The sequence below is a fragment of the Hirundo rustica genome, chromosome 4 (genome assembly GCF_015227805.2).
Source record: "Hirundo rustica isolate bHirRus1 chromosome 4, bHirRus1.pri.v3, whole genome shotgun sequence".
NCBI classification, from domain to species: domain Eukaryota; kingdom Metazoa; phylum Chordata; class Aves; order Passeriformes; family Hirundinidae; genus Hirundo; species Hirundo rustica.
In genome coordinates, this window is record NC_053453.1 from 64,445,825 (window position 1) to 64,458,965 (window position 13,141).

Here is a 13,141-nt window from a genome sequence, read left to right on the forward strand (position 1 = left end):
CACACTATTCTGACTCCAGAAATGTCTACCTTCAAAACAAACCCTTTATCTGAGATAAAGGAGAGGAAAAAAATTAAGTTACTGGGTCTGTCCTCCGAGTGTCAGAAAATGTTGCCTGAACACAATGTACCTCATTTGGAGAGTATTAATTACTTACCAGTGCATTTAACAACAGCTTTACTAATAATGATATTGATTAAGAGGCCTCACTGTGTGACAGATCAAGACATTAGAGCTATTCTCCTTTATAGGGTAAAAAAACATAAAAATTCCTAGCCACTTAGTTATGCAACACATTTCTAAACTAAGTTCAATTGCTCATTAACAGCCTTTTCTGCTGGTGTCCCAGAAGAAAGATTATAAATAAAGTTGGTATGTTTAATGTAGAAATTGATTTGCCCCTTCATGCTAAGCTTTGTGCAGGTATACTGGGGGAACCCGCAAAAATACTTTACTCAATCAGAACCTTAGAAAAATAAAAGTGTCCTTCAGTGCTCAAACACACTCATATGATCTCTCCTGAATTTAATACAGATAGTGTGGAAAATTCATTTGATACTGAGCACTGTATCTGGCACTGCACAACAAGCTCCATTTTGAAGAGTTTCTGTTTTCTGATTTTAAATGCTCATGTTGGTTGGGGAGCATCATGGTGGGATGACAACTGGCTGCACTGCTCCCTCAAAACTCCTGCCTAAACTGGCCGCACCTTCAGTCAAAGAGAAGGCTTACAGACTAGATTTCTGCCTGTTTTACTCTTTTTTGCTAGGGCCCACATTCTTAAAACACCATCAGAAACAGAATAAAGAAAGATACTTGCTGCTCCTTCAAAACTCACAAATGCTAAAAAGGTGCAACAAACCAAACACTTGCAGCAAGGTGCTTAAGCAGGGAAAAAAAAAAAAAAAAAAAAAGAAGAAAAGGCATGTAGTTCTGCATCAACCAGCTGTCTTTTGCACTGGCCACAGACGGGAGAATCAGTTGAATGAGTATATATTTCAACATTTTGGAGAGGAGCTGTGCACAGGAGGGAGGATTAGGAGGATTCCACTGTACGCCCCAAAAGCTCAAGAGCAACTGGAATAAAAAAGCTGAAGCAAAGGAACGTGTATATTGCATGCTGACTTCTGTATCCCACACTAGCTGTGAGAAAGTAGCTGTGTTCACACACAGATGTGTGAACAGTTGAAAATGATGAAAACCATCTCGCACCTCACAAAACGAAATACTGTACCCAGAACTCGCACGTGGTCAAGGCTGTTGGAAACGTACGCTTGCTACACAAGGAGCTCACAGACACCTTCACATCCCTGGCACACTGGCGAAGCTATGGCATGCAATCCTATTTCTGTAAAAGGCATGCTCAGAAGGGCTCCAGAGAGACCACGGAAGATTGTTACAACCTGGCAGGGGAAGCTCAAGACCATAAAGTCTAAGGTGTCAGGACCTAAACCTGGCAAGTCCAGCTAAGGAAGCCTCATCTGAGCACAACTTCTCATTCAAATACAAAAAATTAGGGCCTGAATGGAGTTTTATGGGACAAAGATTATTTATAATAACTAAACAGAAAACGCACACCATTCTACCACTACTCCCCATAATTACATTGCTTTAGTGGCCAACTTCACAAGTGTTTTGCAACTCATTGGGTGCTCCTCATGTTGAGAAGATTCCATTCCCTAAGTCTGTAGAAAACTAATCCAGCAAAAGCAATGCTGATTTTCTTCAGTATCAGTGCGTGGAGTCAATTCAGGACAGGACCTACGCGGTACCAAGTGGGCACAAGGGAGTAGGTCTGGATGAGAGGTGTGACGTGGGCACAGCAAAGGGCAAAACCTCCAGCTCGGGGTGTCAGAGCACACTGTGATTGACTTGGCTCTCTAACTGCAGTGACAGGGAGCAGCAGACACCACAGGGACTACAATTATGACAGGGCATTTCTGATGCATTGTATGTTTCACCACCCTTCAGAAGGCAGTGGTTCAAACTGAAAATAAAACTTACACTCGGGCAGAATTATGTTGCAAAAAACCCCCTCCACTAAACCTGAAATATCTTCCTTGGACTGGAAGAGAATTAACAAGTCCATGATCAATAAAACCCTTCTTTTGTTTCCCTTGTAAGTACAAATAAAATTAGATTTCTTCTGAAATCAATTTCCCTCCAAAATATTTCATGCATTCAAATTTTTTGACAGCTATAACAATTAATTAAACTGAACTACAGATTTGTTACGAAGTGGAATATTGCAGCCTTAAGGAAACTTGGGGGTTATCAGTTTATGTTAAAAGATAGCTACCATCAAAAGATATCTGCATTAAAAAAAACAACCAAACAAAAAACACGGCCAAAATCCAAAATGCATTTGGTCTAGAGTATTAACTCCATGCAACAAAAGAATTGCCATGCATGGATAAACAAGTGTCAAGAAGGGTATTATTAGAATAGCTTTAAAAATAAGCGATCTTTGAGTTTAACCACTACAACAAAATACAAATGGGAATTAAAAGGCAAGACTATAAGTTAGGAAAAAAAATCAGCACTGAACATTTTGTACCCAACCAGTTTGTGGATATCCACAGAGATAAGAAACAAGCCTCCCAAGACATCACAGCTTCCCAGAAGAAGCCACCACTCTATTAAGCAAGTTTTGTGTAATCAAACAAGCTACCACAGGACAGAGCTGTTAATCCTACTCCATTTTGGGAAAAAACATCATAAGCAGAAATCTCTATTGTCCCCACTAAACCTAAGTATTTCAAGGTGGTGTTCTAATGTTCAAGCCACCTTGCCAGAAATAAATCATAAAAACCCTAAGGAAAAAAAAGATGAGAGGTTACCAAAGTCATTGTCTTTTTTTTTTTAACACCTGTATCAACTTTCCCCCATCACTCCTGACATATGTTTGCCTGTTGAGGTGACAGTCTATTGATGAACTGCTTATAAGCTCACAAAGTCTAATTTCATGCTTCACTATTCCTACCCATAAAGAAAAACATCTCATAGTAACATGGAACCATCTCCTCTGCTACCACTTAAACTCACTACTTCTGGCAGTAATCACCACAAGCCTGGCAAAGGAGTTATTTGCATTCCTCTTTGCATCAGATTTGAAAATTTCCATTTCATTTTTCAACAACTTCAGATTTTACTGGGTCTTTCTTCAAAGCTCTGCCCTTCCAGACTTTACATCACTGCTAGTATGCTGCTCTAGACTTCCCTCAGCCAGACCATGCATTTCTCAACGCTGACCCAAAGTCAGACAGTATTCAGCCATGGCCTTTCCCATGCTATGTAAAAGAAACAATTATTTCACTTATCTTTTGAGATATACTATTACAGAATGTTAGCTACAAGATGCTTCACATTCAGCTCCACTTTAACTTGTCCTCACAATTAAATAGGATGTCATTCACAGACTTTGAAGTTAGCTCAATCACTGAATACAAATGCAAGGAAATGTAACTGAGATTGAACATAAAATGTATTCCCAAAACTACAAAAGCAATGAAGTAAAGAACTACTCATACGGTTTCAGGTTTCCAAAGAAGTTGCATGTTTAATAGTAAGCTCTTAAGAGGAATAGACACTCTAAAGGAAAGTTGTTCTAACACCCAGCACCACAGGTTCCCTAAATGTTACTAAAACAAAATCAACCCCACTTTTACTTTATGTACCTACATTACATTATGAGAACCCATCACTTAATATTGTAAGGTTAGAGGCGCCTTTTCATTCTATCTCCATTCTATGCATATTTTTCCATTCTCCATTCTACTCTTAAATCTGTTTCAAAGGATTAAGGTTTCTAAATTTATAACTAATATTCATGCAGGATAAATTCTGGCATTGCTGCCTAGAAAACGACCATCCAGCAGCTCAGGCCCTCACTTCACAGCCTTCAAAGTAATTTTTGTCTCACAAAGAGCAGTTTAGGGCACAAAGCTCCGAGTACAGAAAATCCCATTTGAATTATTTAATATTGGTGTAAATAATCTCTAGCAACAAGAGCAGAACCTTTCCTCCCAGCTGTCACACACTCCTTACTATATCAACAACCCTGTAATACTCCGAAAACCTTCCATCCAAACAATCTCTTGTCCAGAGAATTCATGCTGGGGAAGAAGCCAACCCCTGTGCCTGCGGACGCCAGCTCGCATCCGAGGCCTCCCAGCACCAGCAACCAAACAGGGAGTGGAAGAGGAATAAATTCCTTCTAAATGCACTTGCCCCTACCCTTTCCAAATCCTGTCTCCAAGAAGTAGCCATTTCCTGTATCTTTTCTATGACTGCATGGACAACTACCCTTACCAAATCCGAATTTTAGCATAGGGGAAAAAAGATCTTGCAATTTTTATACTATTTATGAGAAGACTTATAACACCCATTATTAGAAGATTGACAGTAACAGCGCTTAGGCTACCAAAGCAACTTTCAAAGGCAAAAATTCACTATTTGATTAAGAACTGGTCATGTGTTGAACAATATAGCTTAAACTTGTTTTTCAAAGCCCCAACTCTTGAGAATTCATAAGGGACAGTGATGCAGCTGTAAGCAAAACAGAGCACTCGATTACAATCTCAATACAGAACATCTCCTTTACCAGAGGGTTCTAACATACAAGCGTGCATAAGACAATTTCAACATCTGTTAAAAATTCTTCTTGTATGCTCCCCATTTAAAAGCAGAAACTGAGCGCAGGACTGAAGGGCTGTCTTCTGAAAATCAGGACTTTATTTCCCTGCAGACTACAGGAACTGAAACCTTTCCAGGTGTCGCCTTAATTTAAGTAAGGTCATGCTCCCTGACAGGCTTCCACAGCAAGGGTACTTTTAAAGCCTAGATTTACCTTGTCTTGAAGCAATGAAACAAAACACTAAAACATGTACTTATATTACAGCCATGAGTCAGTTACAAGCACTTCAGTATTTTTCTGACTTATGTCACTTTGAAGTTGCATTACACTTTATGTTGGCTTGCTTTAGTATTAAGGATAGTTTCCATTTTAACTGTGTCAGCAATTTTTTGGGCTTGAACTTCGTTAAGGTACAGGTTTAGGTGAAGTAATAAGTGTACTTCTACAGTAAACAAAACGTAATTACCTACAACTTGAGGAAGAACTAGCTAACTACAGAACAAAACCACATCAGAAAATAAAAACTCTACGACCAGCTCCGCCTCCAGACCCATGTGTTTCAGTATTTCCAATGTAGAAGTTTGCTTTAACTAATACAAGACTATCCCCACACACTTCCTAAATACTTACACCCACACCAACAACATATCAACCTTTCTGCTCAGCAGGTGTTCCACATGCTGGACCACTTGCCTCTCTGCCTCATCCAGGGAAGATATTCAGGATGGAAGCAGAAGCAGCCACACTATGTCATCTACCATTTGGAATCAAATCTAATGACTGACAGTCTAAAACATTTTTGAAGTTCAAGTGACTTCAAGCAGTTTCACAAACACCCCCTTCAGCATGAAAACTGTTTTTTCTAAAAAAAAAATTCTTGCCTCCTACCACTGTTTTCCCCTCTCATATCTCCTATACTTCAGTTTAAGCAGCTCAGCTGTATTGATTGTTTCAAAGTCCAGTTATTGGACTAATTCCATAGATTTTTTTTTTTTTTACAAATGACAGAAATAACTGAGAAATTCAGAAGCTTTTTAACTGCACTTTGCTGCTAAAAGCGTGCATTTGTTAAACCCCACTCTTCAGGTGTTTGGGTTTCTCAACCAGCTGAGAGTTTCTCCTTACTCAGGAAAGTTCAGACTGGACCAGCATTACTCAAGGTGTTTAATCACCGTGCTGGGTAGGTGCAAAATAGATGTGGACGGCCGAGTTTTGCCTACCTTCTGCAAGTAAGTAAGTCAGAAACTCCTCAAGATGTGGAAATGTCTTGCAAACATCCATAGGGACAGACTCTTGCCCTATTTCTCCTTTCTGGCCATCTACCCAGCACGAGCTCTAGCGCTTCTCAAACTTCTCAACTCACTAATTCCACTACAATCCAGTATGCTATTAATAAATAAAATGGATACAACCCCACTCTTTGGGGAGTCGGGAATCAAACCGGTCCCCTCTGAGAAGAGCTGGTCCAAGCCAGCTCATTTTCCCTGCTCGAGGCTGGGAAGAAGAGGCTCCCAAGTGGGCTGGGCTCCTCGCCGGGCCACAAGGCTGCTCAGAGACGAGAGGTCTCGCACCAACCGCCCAGACACACCAGGGAAAGCTGAGCTGAAAACACTCTCCAGCCGGTAACGTTGAGAACAAAACAGCAGAGCTTCTGGCATCTGTATTTACCACCAGAACAGACTCGAGGCATGGCATCTGGCAGGTCAGTCTGCTTTGGATGCCTACAGTGAATCTGCGAAGCACCTTGTGTTGTTACCGCACAGTTTATTCCCTCTTCCGACAACATTTCAGAAGCGTTCGCAACTCACACTTCAGCCCCAGCAAAACAGGTAGTACCGCTGGCTCCCCGTGGGATTGGGAAGCTAAGTAGTAAGCCCCGAAAACACAGGAAGTATGTAAGAAAGGCACCAACCAGAGGCCTGACATCCCCACTGCCTCCACGGTGCCCTGTCCGTTAACAGTTCCAAGAGGACGCTTCGTGCAAAAAACATCCACGAAAGGCACGTCCGCAAAGCGAACCGAACCCAACCTCGGCTTTAAAAATGCATTTCGAGCGTTTCAAAACCATCGGGGCAAACCGATGGCAAATCCCCACCTAACACCTTCGCCGGACCCGGCACCCGCGGAGGCACCGAGGCGGGCTTCTCCGCAACCCGGCCGGGACCCGCGCCCTCCCCACCGCGGCCCCCGCTCCCAGCCCCCGCCGGCACGGGCCGCCCCCGGCACGGCCGGGCCCGCGCCCCGGATCGAGCGGCCGCCCCGCGGCCTCACCTCCTCCGGGATGGCCGGGTCCCCGCTGCCGCCCCCCGCGTAGCCGGCGCCGAGCGCGGGCGGCTCGGGCTCCATGTCCCCGTTGAAGAGCGAGGCCCCCTCCGCGCTGCCGCCGCTGCTCAGCGCCGCCATCTTGGGCCGGAGCGCCGGGGCGAGGGCGGGGCCGGGGGCGGCCGCGTCCCCGCCGCCGGGGCGGCCCCAGCCGCGACCCGTAGTGCGAGGGGCGGGCGGCGAGCGCGGTCCCGGCCCGCTCCCAGCGCCGCCGGCGCGTCACGGCCGGCCTCGTGACGTCACACAGAATCGCCGCGGCCACGGCGCATGGGCCCGCCTGACGTCATCGGGAAGCACCGTGACGTCACCGCGCGACAGCCCCCGTCGCCCTGGGAACTCGGACGTGGGCTCGGGCCCCGCCCCCTCCCCGCGGCCCCGCCCGCCGCCGCCGCCGCGCCCCCTGGCGGCGCGGGAGCGCATTGGCGGCGCCGCCGCCGCCGGGCCGGCCCCGGGAGCGGGAACCGGGAGCGCCGGGAGCGCCGGGAGCGGGAACCGGGACACGTCCGGCTGCGCGATCCGATTGAACACCGCTGCCGGGGGGCTGCGGGTCCTTCTCGGCAGCGGGGAAACCCGGGGTGCCGGCGGAATTCAAATGGGATGCCGGGCTTCCCTCGGCAAACAGCGGCGCTGCGGCTTTGGGGTGAATCCTCACAAACACGAACCGTGCGGCAGCGATAGGCGCGCTTCCAGAGCTCCCATGTTAACCTGCTGGCCGTGCCTCTAGGGGTAACTGCTCTGGGGTCGATAAAACATCCCTGTTTTTAACACCGGCAGCACTTCAGGCCTTGGCTGCCCAAGCTGGTGCTGTGCTTACACGGGATGCTCCAAGCTAGGGAAGGGTCGGGTCTGGCTCAGCGGACATCGGGACCCTTCTAACCCTCGGGAACATCGCTGCTGTCCCCCTGAGCTGCTCCCGCCTTGTGCCCAGTGCCACCTTCCCCCAACGTGTTCCCATCTAAAGCAAAACCTTCACCTGTGTCTAATCCCCGTATGCCACACCCATTGAAATGCTGCTTACACACATAAAACGCCTGCTAAATCAGGTGGTTTAAGCTGCTTTCCTGCTGGAAAGGTCTTTAATATAAATTTAAACAATGGCAACGGTATTTGAGTGCATTGCAAAGAAAAGCTGATGGACCAGAACAGCAGCAGGACTTCAGAGAAAGGCTGTTCCGACACAGCCTGATACATTTTTCGTTAGCCAGCTAAAATACACCAGGTTGACACCTGCGAGTGCAAGATCCTCCTCTTTGTTTCACTTCGGTTGTGACCGTGTGAGCTCACACACCCTCCTATCGTAATAATGCTGGTGGGAGAGCCGAGGTTTGTATTTCACCTTCCGCGCTGTGGGCCATTGCTGTGGAAAAGCATTCCAAATGCAGTTCAGTACAGGCAGCATTGCAGATGGTAAATAAATGCGACTTCAATTTAATATTTCAGTGGATTCTAATTGATTTTTTTACAGGCAATGTTTGCTGAGAGAGGAGCCTGGGGTTTCCTGTGACTGGAGCCCTGCAGTGCAGTCAACAGAAAGGCTACGTAAGTACGTAAGAATCAAATGTACAGACTGAGCAGTTGGCCAAGTTTAGAAATTTCTCTCTAACAGCCACATTAATGAAGAGGATAATTATCAGGAATTCCTGCTATGCCGCAGGAATATGTAACAGTAGTGAAAAAATGCACACAAACTCTGGAAAATAACACCCATGCTGAGGGACAAATCCCTGATCTCTGAAGGAAAAGGCAGCAGTGGTAATAGGAGATGGCTCTCCCAGCACACAGCCTGTTGAGGAAAAGCCAACAGAGTAATAGAGGTTAACTAGCAGAGTAAGTCCATTCATTTCCATGAAATTGATACCTAGGGATAATTTAGTCTCAATGTCCAGAACGTAGTCATAGCCTTCTTTTATTCCCCAAACAATTAATGTCCAGGGCATAACCCTAGCAGTGGTATTGGTAGACTAATATCAATCTGTTAACTTGTAATGCCTTTGCTATTGCTTTTAGCAGTGTTGGGTCTCTTTCTTTTGAGGTTCTGATTATTTCCAGAAGATTTGCATTCACTTAAAATTCTGCTAGACTTTCTTATCACATTTGATGTTCCACTGAAGAGCTGCAGTTCTAATACTGAGAAGTAATGTCCAATGCTGGAAGCAAAGCAGAGTCACCTCCTGAAATACATGAGATTAAAAAAAAAAAAAAAAAAAAATTCTAAGAACTACTTTATAGATTGTTGTGTAGGAAGGAGACAAAAATCTACTATTCATACTATACTTTCCTTTTGATTGGGGCGAATTCATACCTAGCGATAAATGGAATTTTCTACTACTTCACATGGTGGCTACCTGGTCTCTCTACTTGATCCATCATGATGAAAGATAAATAATTAATAACTGTACCTATTTCTTGGTGATATGAAATCCTATCTACTGATAATTGATATCATCACCACCTTTTACAGAGCCTATCTTTCATGATCAACACAGGTCAAAATCAAATGACAACCTAGATGTGGAAGGCAGGTTTCTGCTATCAAATCTGTGTGCCACTGGCTGGTTGACTCCTGCAATGCAGCACAGCCAGTTTATCTGGTATTGCAGCAGGTAATGCAAACTTGTAAATGTAAAACATGCCATCTCCCACCAAACTCCTGGTTATGCATTGGGCTTTCATCCTCCTCAGTTTTTTTTGAATTAATTTGAATTTGGATGAGAAAACAAATCCAGCTGTTGAAAGACCGAGACTCTCCACCTAGGTTACCCACCACCAAAATATTTGTCTGATCTAAGCAACCCCTGCACTTTCAGAGAAAAATGTTTTAAGGAGTCAGTAAGAAAATATATGTGATAACCTGAGAGCAGCTGTCTCATTGTGAACATTTGAACACTCATCTCTTCTCAAAAAAATAAAAGAAAAAACCAACAAAAAACCAGATGAAACAAACAAACAAACCCCAAATAATAAACAACAAAATCCCTCAAACCCCAGAGCAAACAAACAAACAAAAACAAGCAAAGAACAAACAACAAAAACACAAACAAACAAACAAACAAACCCTCAAAAAACCCAACAAAACACCAAAATTTTATGAGATCTTTATGAGATGCTCCAAAATGTGAATATCCAAAAGAGATGTTAGGTTAGACTTAATCTTGGTCTCCTTTATTATGTTCTTTCAACAGAAGACAGTATCTCCAAAAAAACCCCAGCCTTCCATTTTCTTAATCAAAACAATTGTAAGATTTGCATGTTGGTGTGATAATTGATATGATTTTTTATTTGATACGCATTCAGCTCAGGATATTTTAGGTGCCCTTAAAATGTATCCAGATTTCAAAAACTGCTTAGCCTTTTCACACACTGAAAAGACAGTATTTGTCCTGTAAATTATAGCATTTGTGCTCAGCCCATGCACATTTGAAAGTGCTGATTTAAATTCTCAATCATAACAGCAGAAATACAGTTCTAGAGGATTTGTAAAGGCACAGATTCTAATGACACCAGTTGTGTTCCCTGTTACCTTGGACAGAAAAGGTGGAGCAGAACAAAAATTAGGCTGTTGTCAAGTTCAGTCATTTTCTGATCACTAGTCAGAATAATACACACTTAAGAAAATTACTTTGCTTTCTAGGAAAAAAATGTAGGAGATATTTTTAAGGGTATAACCCAAATAAGCTTTTCTTTTGCATCTCTTTAGCACCTATAGCAGTTTATTATTTCTCCCACCATAAGATATACTATACATATTTTCATATTTCTAGGAATTGCTGTCTGATTGAGCCACTGTGAGGCAATACTAAAACCGAGGCTGCTTATTACCTTTTTTTTTTTTTTTTTCCCCCCCTCCCCCTTTGCTTTAAACTATTCCAGTACAGAGGATATGTATTGTTTCCTTTGGAACTTCCTGAGAACTAGTTCAGGACATTTACCATTCTTTGACACTTCTAAACCTGAAACATTCATACATTCAGGGTGAAATTAGATAATATTCAGATGGTGATTTGAACTTTGTTGCTGAACACTCTTACCTGTGATTTTTTCAGCTGATGGACATTTCATAGCTCTTTGCCCCTGAGTTAAATACATAAGCAGAAGTGATGAGGATGGATGGAGGCTGCCAGTAAAACAGGAGTAGGGAAAACAAGAAAAAAATGTGAATCCACCAGATTCTTAGCTCAGTTTTCATTCTATCATTAAAAGCAACATTGACTTAAAAAGCTTTATTTTATATACAAATAATAACCTATTCTACATTTTCTTGTAATAATCTTTGGAATACTTACATAGCTTTCAATTGATTCAAGTGTAATTTATTTCAGCCATTATTTATAAAACTGTTGCTCTCCTCTCCCTAATCCCCAGCCCAAACCTTCCGAAAGTAAAAAGCAAAACGTTTTTCCTTTGGGGACATGTGTGAGGCAGGAAAGGTGATGGGACTAGGACGTGGGAGTGACTTTTCCTTCAGGCCCCCTCCACACCCTGCACGCTGTTTGGTGTCAGCAGAACCCAGTGTTCACCTGTTTTCTTTCCATACGTGAGCGGTGACTTTGGGGCCCATAATGTGAGTGCTGCCTCGCAGTGCTCTGCTGCTCTCCCTGCTGCTTCTTGCCTTCGCTCGTGTCTGTGTGGGGGAAGCTGAAAACAACAACATTTATTCAAGAGCAGTGTAAATACCGACCTAGGTGGCACTTGGGGGACCCTCAAGTGACAGCATGAAACTGCTGTTAAGGGAACAGAAGTGGAAGCCAGTGGAAAAGGAAGCGGGGGGCATGGGGTAAAGATTAGATGGAGGGAGAATGTAGTCAAAGTAGACACAGGAAAAGAAGATGCAGCTCTCCTAGGAAACGAGAAGCAGATGAAAACAGGGAAACAAATGAGCGAGGAACACTGGTTTTCCTGCCTGATGTACTTTACTAAAACTGGGACTTCATCTCATGTTTGCAAAGATTAGTCCAGGTCCTCCTGTTCCCACAGCATTCCTGGTCACCGCTGTAACACATTCAGCTTGTTTGGATATCTGATTGCTGAGTCCTTTGTGTTGGACAGTGATAAGCTGATCAGCTTTAAAGACTAAACAGTTTTATAGGTCTCACATTATTATTCCAGTGTGAATAATCACATTTTACAACTCAAAATCATCCCATTTAGGCACAAAACCCGCCACAAATGTGATTGGATATGTTCCAAGAAAGGGCAGGAAAGGATACCACCTCAATCAAATAATTTTACTGTTCAGAAAATGACTGGTCAATTATGTTCCAGTCTTAGTATTTTCCTTCATAATATCCAGGGTATCTGAGCTTCCCCTGGCCTGAGTACCTGCTGTTATTTGATTCTCTAGCATTTACAGACATCTTGGTGACTCTCTACATCTCTGATCTAATAAAAGTTTAGGTACTAACTTGCACCTTTCTGTTTCTAGCCTTTTCTCTGAGCAGAAAAAGTCCATTAGGGTTGGCATTGGCCTGAAGAAAGGATATTATAAGAATTTAAAAATTCTAAATCAATAACAGGAATCAAATACAGAAGCTGCAGCTTTGATGTGGGAGAGAGAGAACATGGTGACATATCATGCTTCGCAGGGCAATATTCCACATTGCTGGAGTTTTAAGAGTTATTGTTCTTCAGGGATAGGTCAGATAGCATGGATAACCTCTCTAAATGAATGCTTACATTGTAATACACATATGCATGTCTTATGTGTTAAAACATCAGTGTCTTTTGCTTTCATAATCCATCCTTGTCTTTTAATCCTCACTACCACCAAGACAACACAAGCCTCACAGACATTTAGTCTCTCTTATAAAAGAAAGCTGCTCACCAAGCAAGTGGGAATTAGGACAGTCTCCCAACCACGCTGCTCTATCCTCATTCCTGTGAGTATGCCCTGGGTCAAAAGCAAAATTTCTGATGCAGTGGCCAATGGCCTCTCTATGTTTTGGATGCTGTGGATAGCTTGAAGCTTGCAGTAATGCTGAAGGCTCTTGGATGTGGTTATTCATAACGAGACCTCTTTCTCTGGACGACACATTTGTTTTGGTGAATGAACACAAATTCTGTTAGCCCCCTCTGGGGTGTTCTACATGACTGTGCTGGATTTGGCTAGGGGAGGATTAATTTTCTTCACAGTGGCTGGTATGGGGCTGTGTTTTAGATTTGTGCTGAACACAGGATTGGTAATAG

General features: G+C 43.5%; 1 protein-coding gene across 3 annotated transcripts in view; it reads right to left on the reverse strand.

Moving 5' to 3' along the window:
* Positions 1-7,064, reverse strand: part of BRAF (B-Raf proto-oncogene, serine/threonine kinase) — an 83,522-nt gene extending 76,458 nt beyond the window's left edge. The window contains exon 1 of one of the 3 annotated variants that reach the window (XM_040061826.2): positions 6,908-7,064. In XM_040061826.2, the coding sequence (XP_039917760.1) occupies positions 6,908-7,039 (132 nt within the window). In that variant the 5' untranslated portion in view covers positions 7,040-7,064. The remainder of the gene's footprint in view (positions 1-6,907) is intronic. The other 2 variants (XM_040061827.2, XM_040061829.2) reach the window with 2 other exon arrangements.
* Between the last annotated feature and the right edge of the window lie 6,077 nt (positions 7,065-13,141).